The 15,748-nt window shown below is 45.4% G+C and overlaps 1 protein-coding gene across 2 annotated transcripts in view; it reads right to left on the reverse strand.

Annotated features, from left to right (window-relative positions):
- The window catches only part of CCDC34 (coiled-coil domain containing 34), a 381,735-nt gene that overhangs the window by 324,937 nt on the left and 41,050 nt on the right, over positions 1–15,748 (reverse strand). The window contains exons 2-3 of one of the 2 annotated variants that reach the window (XM_085643633.1): positions 11,674–11,936; positions 7,411–7,552 (exon numbers count right to left, since the gene is read on the reverse strand). In XM_085643633.1, coding sequence (XP_085499759.1) covers positions 7,411–7,552; positions 11,674–11,936 — 405 coding nt within the window. The remainder of the gene's footprint in view (positions 1–7,410; positions 7,553–11,673; positions 11,937–15,748) is intronic. The other variant, XM_085643634.1, reaches the window with a different exon arrangement.

Raw genomic sequence — 15,748 nt, forward strand, 5'->3', positions numbered from 1 at the left:
TGCCAGGAAGCTACACCAGAGAGGACAGAACTGGTCCTGGCTGGGCTCAGACACTCTCTGCCTGAGAGGACAAAGGATTTGGGGCTATAAAAATGGGGCCCAAACCCTTAAACTTTAGAACTCTTTAGGACCAAGAAGGACAGCCAAGAAGCTATGAGGAGGAACTTCCACTTTGCTGATTCCTTTGCCGTGTTGGCTTGCAGTGGCTACTTCTGACTTGGGCATCGAAAGGACTGGACTCCACTTTCTACAAACTTCTTTATTGAGTTTCTACAAGGGCTTAAGGTAGAGCTTTCCCCCTGTTCAAGAAGTCTCAGGAACAGCACAGACTTCAAGTTCTTCTGCGCTCAGCACTGGGAACTGTGTGTTTTGTGCTGCAACAGAAGAAAAGCAACCCAACGCCGTCTACAATGCCGCTTCCGATTCAGTGTCTTGAAGGCACCGCAGAGGACACCACCGCACCGCAACCCTGGTCTCACCGACAATGCCATCTGACGAAGCCACTGAGCCGCTGCTTGCACCGCGACCTGTAGGAACCGCACTCCGCACCGCCTCACATCACACCGTTGCCCTGGTATCCCCGATGATGGCGCTTCAAGCAGACATGGGCACCGCTGCTTGCACCTTGGTTACAGGGCACCGCTCTTAAGCTACATAACGCACCGTTGTCATCCCGCAGTACAGCCTTGGTCTACAGACGCCGGCGGCGTCGACTCCAGTTCATCAGCCAATGACATCGCTTCAGCAACAGCCGCTGCTTGCACCGTAACCTGCCAGCACCGTGACGAGCACCGCATCACTTCGTACCGCAGCCCTTGTCTTACCAACGCCGCTGGACGACCGTCCCCGAGCCGCTGCCTGCACCCCGGCCTGAGGGCACTGCATGCCGCACCGCTGCACTTCACACCGCAGCAACCGACGCCTGCTGACGCCAGCACTCCTGACTTCAACCGTGAGCAGTTCGATCTGCAACGCGTGCAACTTGAAGGGCCCGACAACTCCTGCACCGACCTCCAGAAGCGACGCCTGCAGACGCCGTACTTTCGGAGCTCAACGAGAGCTGGCCGATGACCTGATTTCTATAGGTACTGTTTTGCAGATCTTCCCGACAACGTAGCTAGCCCGTGACACTGCGGTCAGCCAGAACTGTTTGAATTTGTTGTTCACGATGCAGACGGAGCTATCGACTTCAAGGAAATTTATTTCAAGTTTATTTTGATAACTGAAGATTTCTAAGTACTGTATTGTACATTTTTATTGTTTTTGGTCTTGTATATTGTATATTTTTCTAAACTGGTGTGGTGTCCTTTTGTAGTGCTTACATTGTATTACTGTTGATTACATACAAATACTTTACACACGGTCTCTAAGAAAAGCTTGACTGCTCGTGCCAAGCTACCAAGGTGGTGAGCAGGGGTTATTTTAGGAGTTTAACTCCCTTATACTGACTAGAAGGAAGGGTCCCTACTTGGACAAGGTGCAAACCATTGTCAACTAGAGACCCCCATTTCTAACAGCCGAGCTAAGATTTAGCTGAAGCAATAAATAGTAAGGCTGTTCACGTGTTTCAGAGATGCTTTGCACAGCACATAAGCTTTTACGTTATGCCAGCTATTCCCTATTGCAGCTTATTCGTAGCTGGAACAAAAACAGCAAACTGCTGAAGGCCACTTCTTTCTGTTGCCGCAGCCAATGAATGTTGATGCTCAAAACATGCGTGGCCTCCATCTCGAAAGCCCTGCCGCAATATCCCTTTCTATGGTGTGCTCCAATATCTGAAATTGATGTAACCTGAATATCGATCTGGTTTCATATTTTGAAAGCAATAGAGGGACCAGCAGACACTAAATTGGCAACAAGACAGAACAATCATGGCAACAAATGCGTCAACACTTTTATCATATTGGTAAAAGCAGGTGTATAGGTAGAATACATTTTTAGCACGTCTGCGCATTTTTTCAAACATTAAACTTTCTATGCACTGCAAAAGAACTACTAAAGGAGTGGAACAACAACTGCTGACCAATCAAGTGCCTTTAAAGAAGATTAGAACGGGGTGAAGCCAAAATCCCTCTTCCAGTTCTGCTTTTAAAGCCCTTTTGAAGAGATAACAAAAGCCTAATCTGCCTGGATCCAGACATAAAAAGTACTTTAAGTCACAAGCAATTAAATAATAAGCATATCATTACAACTGTATACAATGACAGTCAGAATGCTGTGGCTCTTCCTCCACTAGAGGTAAAGTTAAGAATGTCTACCAGAATTTAAAAATGCAAAAACCTTTTTAATGGGGTTTGTCGCGGGTTTCAGAACATAAAACCAGTTCCTACTGTTACACCACAAAAAGCCACTTCCTTCTGCATTTTACATAGGGTTTGTGTTAAAAAACAAATCCTTATTAGTTATTAGCAATGGAAATACTTCATAGGCCAGCAAGCACAGCAGCTGCCCCTTGCTGCACATTAGTATTGGAACCAAATTGAGCACCAAGTGCACTTCTTTAGCACTTGGCCTTTAGGGTAGCATGGCAGAACCACCCAGAACTTACTCAAGGAGGCTGCGCCAGTTGGAAACACATAACTGCATAAAGCGGACAACACCACCTAATAAATAAATGGCCAGACAGAGCTTTTACTTTAAAAGGAAATAGTACTTTGGGACATGGTCAAGCCCCAAGGCAAACAGCATACACTAGCCCCAGGGATCCAAAACTGGCCCAAACTCAATCCTGAAATTCTACCCTAAATGATAAGTACTGAGCGTCCCTGCTTGCGACAGGATCCTAGGGATCTGACACAGGGCCCACAAAGGAATTTTAGACCGGTGATCCAGCAGCAAATACAAGTTCCGTGAGGGAATTAAACCCAGAGGCTTTTGTGGACATGGTGGTGTCAGATAGGGATGGGTTAAGTAGGCACACTCTATACATTAAAAAGAAATAGGTCTTGCAGACACCGATTCTGCCATGATAGGGCTAAAAATAATGGAATGGGGTTGCTGTCAAACAACTGCTTAGTTTGTTTAATTCATCCTATATTTTTGTCCATTTTTTGTGATTTCTCGATTAAAGCAATGTTGATAAAGCATAAATCAATTACTCCACCACATTATCCAACTATGCCCGTGGGGTGGTGGTCTGCATGACTTCCAGGTTTGTGGCTGCAGAGCAGTCGTTAAGGGGATGTACCTCCTTGTGCATGGCCTACTGAATACAATGAAAGTCTGCCTGTTGAATGGCCAAGCCCTGGATGTACATGATGGCGGTTTCTACCTACAGTTGAAAAGGTAATTGGTCCTGTACTTTAGTGTACCTTTGCAATGGGCTGGAGACTTCAAATGCGCGCTCGATTGTTCCTCAGACTGCCACCCGCCACAGTTGCCTACTAATCCACATATGATAAACGCCATGCGCACAGTGATAGAATGCCTGCACTACATAGATGTTTGGCGTCTGACTCACCCTGTGGCACAGGAACACACATGCTATGTCGCCACGAATTAGACCTTTAGTTTGTATGACAGATTATTGGTGCCTTGCGGCTGCCACATCATGAAACCAAATCATGAATAGATTCCTTTTGGACCATGCTCCGCTGCTGCTGGAATGGAGTGTGGGCAGCACGAAGCTGCGGGTCCCCCTCTGGCGGTACGCTATTCCAAAGGAACTCCGCGAGGGGACTGCTGAATACTTCGACACAAACTAGTTGTCCACTGCTTGGAGAGAGCTAGAGTGGGACACTCTAAAGTTGGTGACACATGGCTTGTTCAGTGTTGGCTGTACGAGGTGGCGCCTTGAATTGAAACGGACTACGGCGGAAAAGGTCCTGACGGGCCTATGACGTGCAGTGCCCATGGTCGGGGAGCATCGACTGACCTTGATGACCGTGCAGCGACGGGTAGTGGATATCTGGGACAGGCTGGACTGCCTGATCAAGCGTGAGGACCAAGAGCTACTGCATCGGAAAGGTGATAAGTCGGGGAGGCTCCTGGCTTGGCTAATGAAAAGAGGGAACGCCCACCCCCACTCATACTCTCATGTGACGCCGGGACAGACCGGTGGTCAATACTCCGGGTGGCATTAACTCACTTTTATGGGACCACCTGGTGACTGTTTATGGTAGGGGCCTACAGAATCCCCCCCAGATGTGAGAGAGAGATTCCTAGCTAATTTGTTCCTCCCGAGACTTACTGAGGCGTAAGGACAGATTCTCAAGGAAGACCTTTGGGTGTAGGAATACTCTCAGACGTTTGCTGGCCTCCTGCTGCCACACTTGCAGGAGGCCCTCCAGGAGTCCAGACATAATGGTTCCCTACCACACTCTTGAAGGGGTCCCAGATCGTCATACTCCCGAAGCCTGGCAAAGTTTCGATGGACCCCAGTTCCTACGTCCCCGTCGATGCTGGGGGTGGGCACTAAAGTACTAGCTACGGAGGTTACGCGGCTATTAGCACCTTGAGACCCTCGCAGGTATGTAGCGCGCTTTACAAATGCCATGATTGATTGATTGATTGGTTATGTGCTTGGGGCATGTGGTAACACATCTGGTCCACGATGACCAGTGTGGTTTTATGCCCGGTAGGGGAACAAAGATAAATCTCTGGAGGCTGTCCCATGTGCTCCACTCTGTGGCTGGCACAGACCTGAGAGCCAGAGCAGTGGCGATAGACATTGAAAAGGCCTTTGACACACTTGGATAGCAATACCTTTGGGTGATGCTACGGACGATGGGACTAGGCCTAGTGTTCCTTTCATGTATTCGGCTGCTCTATACTCAACCTCTGACACGAGTATGCAATGGAAACATGGTCTCCGAATGTTTACCCACAGAGCAAGGTACGAGGAAGGGAGGTTCCATGTCCCCATTTCTCTTAGTCTTGGCAATGGAGCCCCTGGCGGTAAGGTTATGACGCAACATGGCCCTTTGTGGCATTACGGTGGGGGGGGATGCATCCATGTTGTCTCGCTCTACGTGTATGACGCATTAATATACATCAGTCACCCAGAACGATCGGTGACTATATTATTATAGATAATGGCTATGTTTGGAGGTCTCTGGCTTGTGCGTTAACCTCCAGAAGTCGGTACTTTTCCCACTGGCTGGCTTGGTTGGGGTGGACGCAGCTACCATCTCTGCCACGGGGCCAGTTGGAAGTGCGATCACTTCGCTACCTGGGTATTCAGGTGGCTTCAGTCTGCCAATAACACTCTAAATATGGGTGAGGCCTTGATCTGTTTCTGGAATCATCTTCCCCTTTCTATCATGGGTAGATTGGCATTGAACAGGATGGTCTTGCACCAGTGCTACCTCAATGTACAGCAAAACTCCCTCTGCTGAATACCGTGAGCTACCTTTGTCAAGCTGAAGAGCCTTCTGTAATCCCTAGTGTGGGCAGCAGAGCAGGGTGATGTTGGAGGTGCTAAAGCTGGAAGCGAAGCTTGGGGGACTGGGTGTGCCGGAAAAGATAATGTATTATTTCGCTAGACTACTGCAGTACACTGCACAGTGATGTACAGATGGCCCGAATGGTGATAAGGCCCTGCTAACGGAGTGGGGTGAGGGGGTGGACCTTCCTGGATGTCTGATGAGAGGGTCGAGGGTGCCAACTGACTGCCCCTTTATGGTCTACCAGGTCGCAAAAGTCTGGGAACAGGCAGTCACTCTAGTACTTTGTAGGACCTTGTACACTATATTGTTGTCCCTTCAGTGGCTCCCCTTTTTATTGCAGATAAAATCTGTGATGGACCTAACGCAGTGGTACAATGGAGGATGCTCCATGACTGGAGACTTATAGTTATGGCATTCTCCTCACAATGCAGGAGGCACAAGACTGCTTTCAACTACAACCCAGCAAATTCCTAAAATGTGCTAAGATCTTGGGCACAACTCAACCAGATGACAGCAATTGCTGGACTCGGACTCATCCAGAGGGATGGTCTCCAAAATATACTAAGCCCTGAAGGCCGGGCACAGAATGGATGTAACGGGGATTCCTGATAGGTTGTCGGCCAACCTACCTGAGCCACTCACGAATCCAGGTAGAGACCTCAGTCAGGCACTGCCTGATGGGTGTACTGCCAGCCCTGAAACGAGGCACAAGGATGAAACACAGGTTCGCCTTGTTGGAATTGGTGTTAGCTAAATGATGCATCGCAGTCCACTAGACATGTCCCAGGCGCCCCCATGCTGGACAGATGGAGAGCAGACTAGCGCAAGTGGGGTGTGGCGGAGTAACGACAGATAAGACTGGTCCACACAGATGAGAATGCAGAGAGACCTGGAGCTACGGTTCGACATGTTGGAGTGGCTGATGGCTGGAGAGTCATGGCTGGCCATGCCTTCTGAGCACTAACCGGTCGCAGACTCTGCTGTAACCTCAGAGACCAAATACACAGGATCCCCAGACACCTGAATGACATGTATGTGTGTTTGTACTACAGTGAGTGCATAAGTGTGCGTGTGTGTGTGTGTGTGAGTGCACGCACCTGTAGTCGGGTGAGCATTTGTATGTATGTACAAATGCTAATCCAAACGGGAAGAGGCAAGGCAACTTCCGTACAGCTGGGTTCTGAAAGCCCTTGGGCCCTTTACTCTCCGCCTCCCTTGCCACCCCATACCCCCTTACGTGGGAGATGATTCAAACCTGCCCGCCCCGAATTCTTTCTGGCTGACCGTCCCTGCTCCCTTTTCATGGATGGAGGTTCCGTGGAGGATGAACCCTGATTAGCTGCTGCCACTATTGTTAGTTGTTCTTATATTTATTTATTTTTCATTTGAGTTCTCCATAGTTAATGCATTAACTGTTTTTTACTTTGCTTAGGCTGCATGCTCTCACACCACAACACATGTGGAATTGCATGATATAAATCCGCCACACATAGTTATGTGTCTACCCAGAGGAGTCTGATGTAGCAGGTCTTCGGTCCAAGTTGATTGACCACTGTTTTTATTGGTTCACTTTTCACGGATAGCTGTACCGGATTGTATTAATATGTCTTCTGTGACGACAACATGTTTGCTATGCTGTTATATTGTATACTATGCAACTGCTGAAAAAAAAACAAGTTTAAAAAAAGCATAAATCAGTTCAATTCAACAAAATCCTACATGACGCCAACACATTTTAATGAACTATGGGATGTTTTAACAAGGGCCTGGAAAACAATCTTGACTTTCTAACGGAATCATGTGCACCAATGTTACCAGCCTACGCATACTAAACACGTCAGCTCCTACAGAATGGTATCAAGCTGACCCAAATTGTCAGCCAGAGACTATATTTTGACAACTTACCACCACTAACGTAACAAACGGTGGCAGTGTAAAAAATGCATGTCACGCCTTGTGTCGTGAGAGAAACGAAGTAATGCATATCTAATACATGAAAAAAAAAAAAAAAGAAAACATTTACCTCCAGAACTTTCGTTTGCAACTGAATTCGTTCCCTTCGTCCTTTGCTAACAAGCCATTCTTCCCATGGGGTGAGATTCTGCTTGGGTATGACCACATGATCTTTTTCCTTTTGACTTCCCTTTGAATTTTGCGGTTCAACTCTGTGGGAAAGCCAGAAAAAGAGTTATTCTACATCCATGGAGAAGCTTATGCTTATGGTGCGCTACTGGTTTTCAAATGTTTTTGTTCTGTACATAACAAAAGCAAAAAAATAAATAAAATGGCGATGCAGGTCTAAATATTAAAACTGGAAACGTTTGCAACTAAAATGAGATAAGCACTAAGACCTGGTACTTTTAGCCTTCAACCACCTCATTAATATGGGAAATGTTTCACGAATTGTGAATTTATTCATAAAAGAATACAGCAACTTCTAGCCGCCTCTTTACACGGTAACGGTCTTGGTTGTTATTTACATTAGTGTGAATTTGTAATGTTTGCCAACTTCTTCTAGAACCGTTGGTATCTTTAATCAGATGGAAACTGCTGTTCGATGCGGCAAACCATTTACCCACTTAATGAGGCAAATCCATCAGTTAGTTTCCATCAAATATTTCCAGCAGAAACATCGGAATTAAGCGGCAAATGCTGATAGGAGTTCAGTCTGTCATCAAAAGGACAAGCAGGTTTAAAAAAAAATTGGGGGATCTTTAAAGTAGCCTACTGTAAGCTATTCCTAAAATGAAAACCTCGACACACCTAAATTAAGTTATGTCTAGGTTTGTCCTATGTTAATTTTTTTTCTGAATGCACATGATTTGCCTGTAGTTTACATGAAATGTATGTTTCCTGTAGATTTCCAAGCAGACGCCTCCTACCTGAAAACTATTGGGAATCGCTAAAACACAGGGACGGCTGCCTGTTGGGTCAGCAGACCACCATGTCTGCGATTGCTTTTAAACAAAGTATTTTTTTTTTTTTAAAAGAAGCTAGTTTTTCTTAAAAGGAATACAGGATGCGTTAAAAAACAGGAAAGTTTAACTTACGTTTATGTTTTTAGAGAGTGCTTTTGTCAACCTTCACAAAGGGAAAAGGGGTAGCTTAGGGAATCCTTCCTGTTTCCAAATGGGTTACCACTACATGTGTGTAGTCTGTGCAACCAAATTTTGTGGTCACAAAACATCAATACAACCCTTTTGGACCTGGTCCTCTCTGCTGGGATACCCCCAAACATTTTGCCTTCACTGCCTCTGTTTTCTGAGCCCATGTTTATTAGCATTTAGGACTCTGTGCACTTTACCACTGCTAACCATAGCTAAAGTGTTTGTGCTCTCTCCTGTAAATATGGCAAAATTGTCATACACTCAATTGGCATATTTAATTTACTTTAAACCCTTAGTAAAATGGCACTATGTGTGACTATAAATTGCATGCTTCTAGTGGGTCTGCAGCTCTTATTGTGCCACCCACGTAAATAGCCTTCTTAAACATGTCTCAGGTCGGCCATTGCAGCCTGTGCGCAGTTTTTTAAAACTGCTAGTTTGAAATAAAATTAGTGACCCCTACAGTAGGACAATGGGGTCGTGCGCACTGTATTTAAAATGTTAGACATGTAATCTTAGGTTTTACATGTCCTGGTAATAAAAAACGCAGTTTTCACTATTGCAGGGCCTACCTCTCCCATAGGATAGCATTAGGTTACCTTATTACATTTAGTAAGTGACAGCTTTTGTAAGGAAGAAGGTAAAAATACCATGGGGGTGATTATAATGGGCGGATCGCCACCGCGGGGCCGGCGATGTTGATCCGCCCGCCATCCCAACTTGATTTACCCCCGACATATTATTATGGCGGGTTTATCTCGGCGGACTGAAAGTCCATCCGTCGCTTTTCTGCCGGTTGGCAATTGTCACGATTGCCAGCCGGGCAGAGCTGGGGCATAATATGGTGCATATTATGATGCCTGGTTGAAAAGGCTTTTCCATGGCGGCGATGCCACCATGGAAAGGCTGGCGGGGATGTGCTTTGGGGGCCCAGGGGCGGTGGGTAGGTGGGTGGTGCACTTGGGGGGTACCCATGTACCTCCCTGCATTCCCATGGACAAGGTGGCAGGCACCGCGCCCTGCCTGCCACGTTGTACATGGGAATGCACAACATATCAATTTGGCACTGTGGCAGGTGCTGCTGTAAGCAATGTCAAATATGCGGACTGCGACCACCAGGGTGGCAGTCGCATCCTAATCAGCAGTGCGGGACCGCCGCATGTATGGCGGGCGGTCCCAGCACTGCGAGGATGGCGCATCCTAATGGGCCCCCAGGTTTGGTGTCTGAGGAATTGTTATTTAAAACCCTCTTTAATGGTAAAGTCAAATTTTAAGTCACAATTCTGAAAATGCACTTTTATAAAGTTGCCATTTTCTCGTCCTAACCATTTGAGGCATTCATCCTAAAAGTTGGCATTTTCTTGTCCTAACTATTTGGTGCATGCAGCAGGTTTCCCAAGTCACGGGGCATGCTGTAGCTGGCAGTTTGCCTTTTAGTATTTCTCCCAGAAAGTATCATAATAGAGGGCCTGGGTGTTGGCAGGATGGGTCATTCTGACTTGATGACGGGGGCGGAGTTGCCACCTGTCACACTAGCACTTAAAAGATACTGTCAGTTCACATACAAAAATCTTCACACTGGCGTATTGTAACTGAAGCTAGACTAGGACCTGTGCAGGGAAACCCATAGGGGGAAACAAGGCTTTCCCCATTTCAAAGCTGACACTAAGTATAATAATAGGACCCTCCAATCCACTTTTCAGATCACTTCTGGGCCTATGAAAGACTCAGTCTTCTGCTCTTCTACCAGAATGACTGCCCTGCTGCAAGGACTGCCCTGCTGATTAAGGAGGAAGACCGGACCTGCTCTTTGACCCCAGAACCACCAGAGTGACTCCAAGGGCTAGCTGAATGGGCTTCTGTTCTGAGATACAGGGATATAACAAGCTCCAGAGACCTGTTCCGTATCTACCTCGCTGCCCAGACTATACTAAACCTGTTTGCGCCCTGCTGCTCGCCTCTTCTGGAGTGAGTCCTGATTCACCAGAAGAGGAGCCCTTCAGGTCCTGGAACCTTGGTTGTTTTGAGAGTGTACTCCTTCTGGCTCCAATGTGGGAACCCTCATTACTGAGGCAGGACCTTACATCGCAGCACCCTGCAGCCTCAGATTGGCGGCCTTATCGGAACCATTGGATCGTGATACAATTCGATGCAGGACTTCCCATCACGGTTACTCTTTGGAACCAACACAGTGCGACACAATGCTCTGCATCAAGAGAACAAGTTATAATCCATAGCAGACTCATCTGGTACCTGTCTCCAACACGTGCTCTATTGTAGTCCGCCTGAACTTGAGAGTATGTCCCAGTCCGGCACGACCAGATAGCCAAAATGCGTGCTTTAAGGCACTATACTTAAAAATTTAAATTTGCAAATCTCTTGTTCTATTGACTGGATTTTTGTAGTTGTAGTGTCAAATAATTTCTTAAAATGTACTATTTTTCTCAAAATTAGTCTGGGAGTTTCCTAATGTGGGGTTTTCAATTTATTGCTGTTTTAGTGCTACATAAATACTTAACACAAGTTAAGCCAAACTGCATTTGTGCCAAGCTACCAGAGGTTTAAACACAGTTTAATTTAGTGTCTTTTTGAGGTTCACCCTGACAAGGATTGTGGCTGTTGCTCGAGTACGGTTTCAGCACTTTAACCAATAACCCAATTTCTCACAGTCGCAATGTGATTCGCTATTTGGAAGATACACCCTCCCTAATCATTACTCTTCCAAATATCGAAGATATGTAGTCACAACCCCAAAATACAACTTGGTAATGTGTTAACAAAATGCAGTTTGGGTTTCTACATAACAGAATGCCTTTTTGGAGTCGCAAACACAATTTTGCAAATCAGGCCATTTGTGAATGCAAAATGACTTGATACATCTTGCCCAAAATTCTAACATTGTGGATGTGGTCACAGTCAGTGACCAACTCCCTGAAACACTTATGTCACTCCATCTCATACCCATACAGGACTGCCAGCACAGATAGTCACAGAAATTTCTATCCGGATTTCCCATGGGAAATCCTTAATCTGTAAATCAGTGTTTCGCCTTCAGATTCACAAATCCGGGTTTTTATGCATCAAAATAAGATCTATGGCGGTCCCTAAAACTGCCTAAAAATGGTATGGGAATGAAAGTGAACTAGTTATCAGAACTAACAATATGGGTCCAACAATACCTGATGTCCACATTCTCTTTGTAATCAGACCCCGACCTGGATGAATCCAACTTCCCATCGTCCTCGTCTTCAAAGCTGCTGTGATAGAGCGGGGAGAGCAGTGAGCGGGTGGAGTCTCCGCAGGAAGAAACTGAAAGGCTCTGGGAACGTTTGAGTGTTTGGTCTTTGTGGGAGTGTCGATGTGGAGCTGAATGAGATCGCCTTGTCCCTGAAGAAAAGTCTCCACTGTGACCAGCTGACATCACGGATCCAGCTATGTGCTTCTTAAAAGATAAATGAGTTCACGTAATTAAGAAAACTAACCAGTCCCACAGAATCCCCTCAAGAACTTTTCATTGGCCCTGTCAAATTAATTTCAAGTTTCATGAAAAAAGCAGTTATTCACTTACAAACCCGCTCTGTTTAAGTTGCAAACTATAAAAATTATGTGGTGAGTAGAAGAAAGAACAAAAGAGCAGTGTGTATTATGTTCAATATCAGTTACAAGACATATGCAAATAGCAGCAAGTGCTAAATCTCTAAGTATTACTAGCTCCTCAACCCTTTGTGCTTCTGAAAGCACTATCCTCTTTTCTGGTACAGCACTAAAAATTATTTTTCGCACAGTTTACTTGGTGACTTCTAAAGCCAATTTTTGACATACTGTTATAGGGCCACCTAACTACGACCCGACACCACTACACACAAAGTAAAAACCCCAAAAACAAAGGGTCATTTAGGCCGTCACCAAAGTACTGCGGTGTTTTGGACATCAGCTTCTTACTGCCTCCAAAAACGAGCCGGAAATCCACTGTTTACAGTGTTTTCCTACTAATTTTTCCTGCCACCATGTGATTACAGCTCCTCAAAGAGTGACCGTGTGAAGGGAGCAGAAATTGTGTGACACAAGGCTGAACCGTTTGAGTTGGCATGTCTGGTTAAGTGGAAAAGGTATGTGGGAATGAGCAGAAGAAGCTGTTACTGTGCATTTCCTAATATACGCCCACCTACTTAAAGTACATGCTTTGATGTAGCTGCTGGAAGCTGCAGTGCAGCTGCTAGTCTATCATATAACCAATGTTTAGTCCAAGATCCAAGATATAACAGATAAATCCGAATATCAAGACAAAACTGTTGCGAATGTTAATGTTCAAAGATATGAAGCCATTACACCACTTTCCTTGCAGAGACTGTAGCAGTGTCATGTTTCCTGCATGGACCCTTCAGATTTTTCAACTTTTTCTGGGCCTCGTTTTTTTCTAACATTATGACTGTGTACAGTGACACAAGCTATTTAGTGTCACTACACTGGCCCTAAAATGGTAATATTGGAGCTGGTCTCACCCCTTTGGGCTATTTAACTTTCTTGTATGGCCATAAAGAGGACTGTAAGGCCATGACAGACGGTGCACAAATTAGGCTACAGGGAACATTTACACCACCCAAATATATAACAAAAATATATGGCTGTCAGGTGAAAAAAAGTGCCTTTGCCAAGAAGAGAAACAAACCTAATTTTCTAAATTAAAATCGCCTGTTAAGTGTGTATTGAAAGGCCAAAGATTTAGGTGTGTTAGAAATTGAGTTTCTGATTGGCAAAGGTATGCACGCTGTGGTTTTATACATTATAAAACTACAATCCAAGGAAGTTTAAGCTACATACACACTAAAAGATAACCTGTGCTCATCCTCCTGTAGCTTGGCACAGAGCAGTCAGGCTTCTCTAAAGGTCAAAGTCAACAGTTCAGGTTGACTGCGATGGACCACAGGCCAGGAACAGGTGCCACGCAGGCATGGTGAACAGACTACTTTGATCCCGGTCGCAACAGCAAGATGCGTGATGCAGAGGAGCGATGTGTCGATGTCGGGCCTGCAGTCAAGGTGATGCGTCTATTTTCTCCAATCAGTGGTGGCGATGCTTTGGTTCCAAAGAGGAAGCACCAAGCCGCGTTGGTTCCGAAAGCGATGAGCCAGGTTTCTCTACACATACGATGGGATGTGACAATCTCTCCACACTGCATCAGGGGTGATGTGCAGTTCCGATGTGACAAGCTCTCGAGGCGACGAGTTCGTTCCAAAAGCGATGCAGCAATTCTACTCCCGCAACAGGGTAGGTGAGCCGGTTCTCCTACACGCAGATTGGAGATGCGTCGATTTCTCCAGTGGAATTTTCTGGGTAGACTTCCAATGGATCAGAAGCAGGGGTAGAGACTGATATCCCAGAGTCTCAAGCAACAGGAGGCAAGCCAAACAAGGCCTAGAAGATCACTTTTGTTGCCAGGTAGAGTCCCGCTCTTCCTCAGCAAGGTCAGAGAGCAGCAGGCAGCATGGTAGCACAGCAGAAAAGCATGTCTTCCAGATTAGCAGTCCACTATTGTCAATTCTTGATGCAACACAGCAGTTCTTCTGACAGAGTTCAGTTACAGGTCCGGAAGTGTCTGATTTGGTGGGGTCAGAGCCCCAGTACTTATACCTAGTTGTGCCTTTGAAGTAGGGGGGGACTTCAGAAAAGGGTATTTGAAGTGCACACAGTCCCTTTATTCACAGCCCTGGCTCAAGACTATCAGCAGGGGGTAACCAGCCCTTTGTGTGGTACACAGAACACTGCCTATTCAGGTGTGTCAGCTCCCCCTCCTTTCCAGCCCAGAAAGAGCTATTGGAATGCAAACGAGTTCTCTGTTAAGCCTAACAGTCTTGTGTTTGCGGCGGTCTAGAAGGAATACACAAAGTGCAGCTGTCACCCACCCCAGACGTATATTGGAGACAGGCTGCAGGAGCGGAGAAATGTCCACTTTCTAAAAGTGGCATTTCTAAAATAGTAATGTCAAAGCCAAATTTACCAGTAAAGAGGATTTGTCATTACCATCCCAAAGATATATAAGTGACATATCTACTCCTTTCTCATCAGGAATTAGAGCTTGAAAGTGTATTAAGTAATTCCCAATGTTAACCGATGAGAGGCATAGGCCTCACATTAGTGAAACACGAATTTAGGTGTTTTTACTACCAGGACATGCAAAACTTAAAAGTATATGTCCTACCTTTTACTTACACAGCAGTTTCCTTATGGGATACCTCAGGCCTATCTGAAGGGTGACTTATGTTTAACAAAAGGGGAGTTTCAGGCTTGGCAAAGGGTTTTAAATGCCAAATCGAAGTGGCCGTAAAACTGCACACACAGGCTCTGCAGTAGCAGGCCTCACATTGTTTATAGGGCTACTATGTGTGGGTGGCACAAATCAGTGCTGCAGACCCACTAGTAGTATTTAATTTATAGGCCCTGGGTATATGGTATACTATTTTAGAGAAAAATGTAATACACTCCTTAGGAGTACCTTAAAGTAGTGCACTTGAAGACTAGGATATTTGTCTAAGTTTTTCAACTTTCTATTAGTGGCATTTTCGGAAGAGTAATTTAAAATCCGACTTTACAATTAAAGTGGATTTTAAAGTAAAATTGAAATGGGTGGAAGTAGTATTTCTCTAACTGCTACCAAATCGAATTTATCACTTATTAAATGGAATAAGGTAACCTATTGCTAATCTATCGGAGAGCCAGTCTTACTCGTAAAAAACGACTGGGGAGGGGGAAGGTTTCACTGACAGGACATGTAAAACTTAAGTACACATGTCCTACTTTTTAAATACCATGTAACCTGCCCTATGAGATTTTAGGGATCATCTTAGGGGGACTTCTAAGTATTAACGTTTCGGCCTGTCAAGAGGTTTAGTTTACCAGGTCAAAATGGCAGTTATAAAACAGCACTACAGGCTGCATTGGCAGATCTGAGACATGTTTTACAGTGCTCCTTTAGTGGGTAGTAATGGGAGTGCTGCTGCCCAATAGCAGCATTTAAGTTACAGGCCCTAGCTACAGGTACCACCATATAGTGGCATTTATAAGCAAATTAAATATACCAATTTGGCGTATGACAATTTTACCATCTTTGGAGAGGAGAGCACAAGCACTTTGCCACTGGTTAGCAGGAGTAAAGTGTGTAAAGTATTAATGCCAACAAATGCGGCAAAAATAGGGTAGTAAAGGCAAAACATCTGGGGGAATATCATGCAAAAGATGGTCATTTCCAACGGCAGG

Source organism: Triturus cristatus, chromosome 3_1, assembly GCF_964204655.1.
Source record: "Triturus cristatus chromosome 3_1, aTriCri1.1, whole genome shotgun sequence".
In the NCBI taxonomy this organism is placed as follows: Eukaryota; Metazoa; Chordata; class Amphibia; order Caudata; family Salamandridae; genus Triturus; species Triturus cristatus.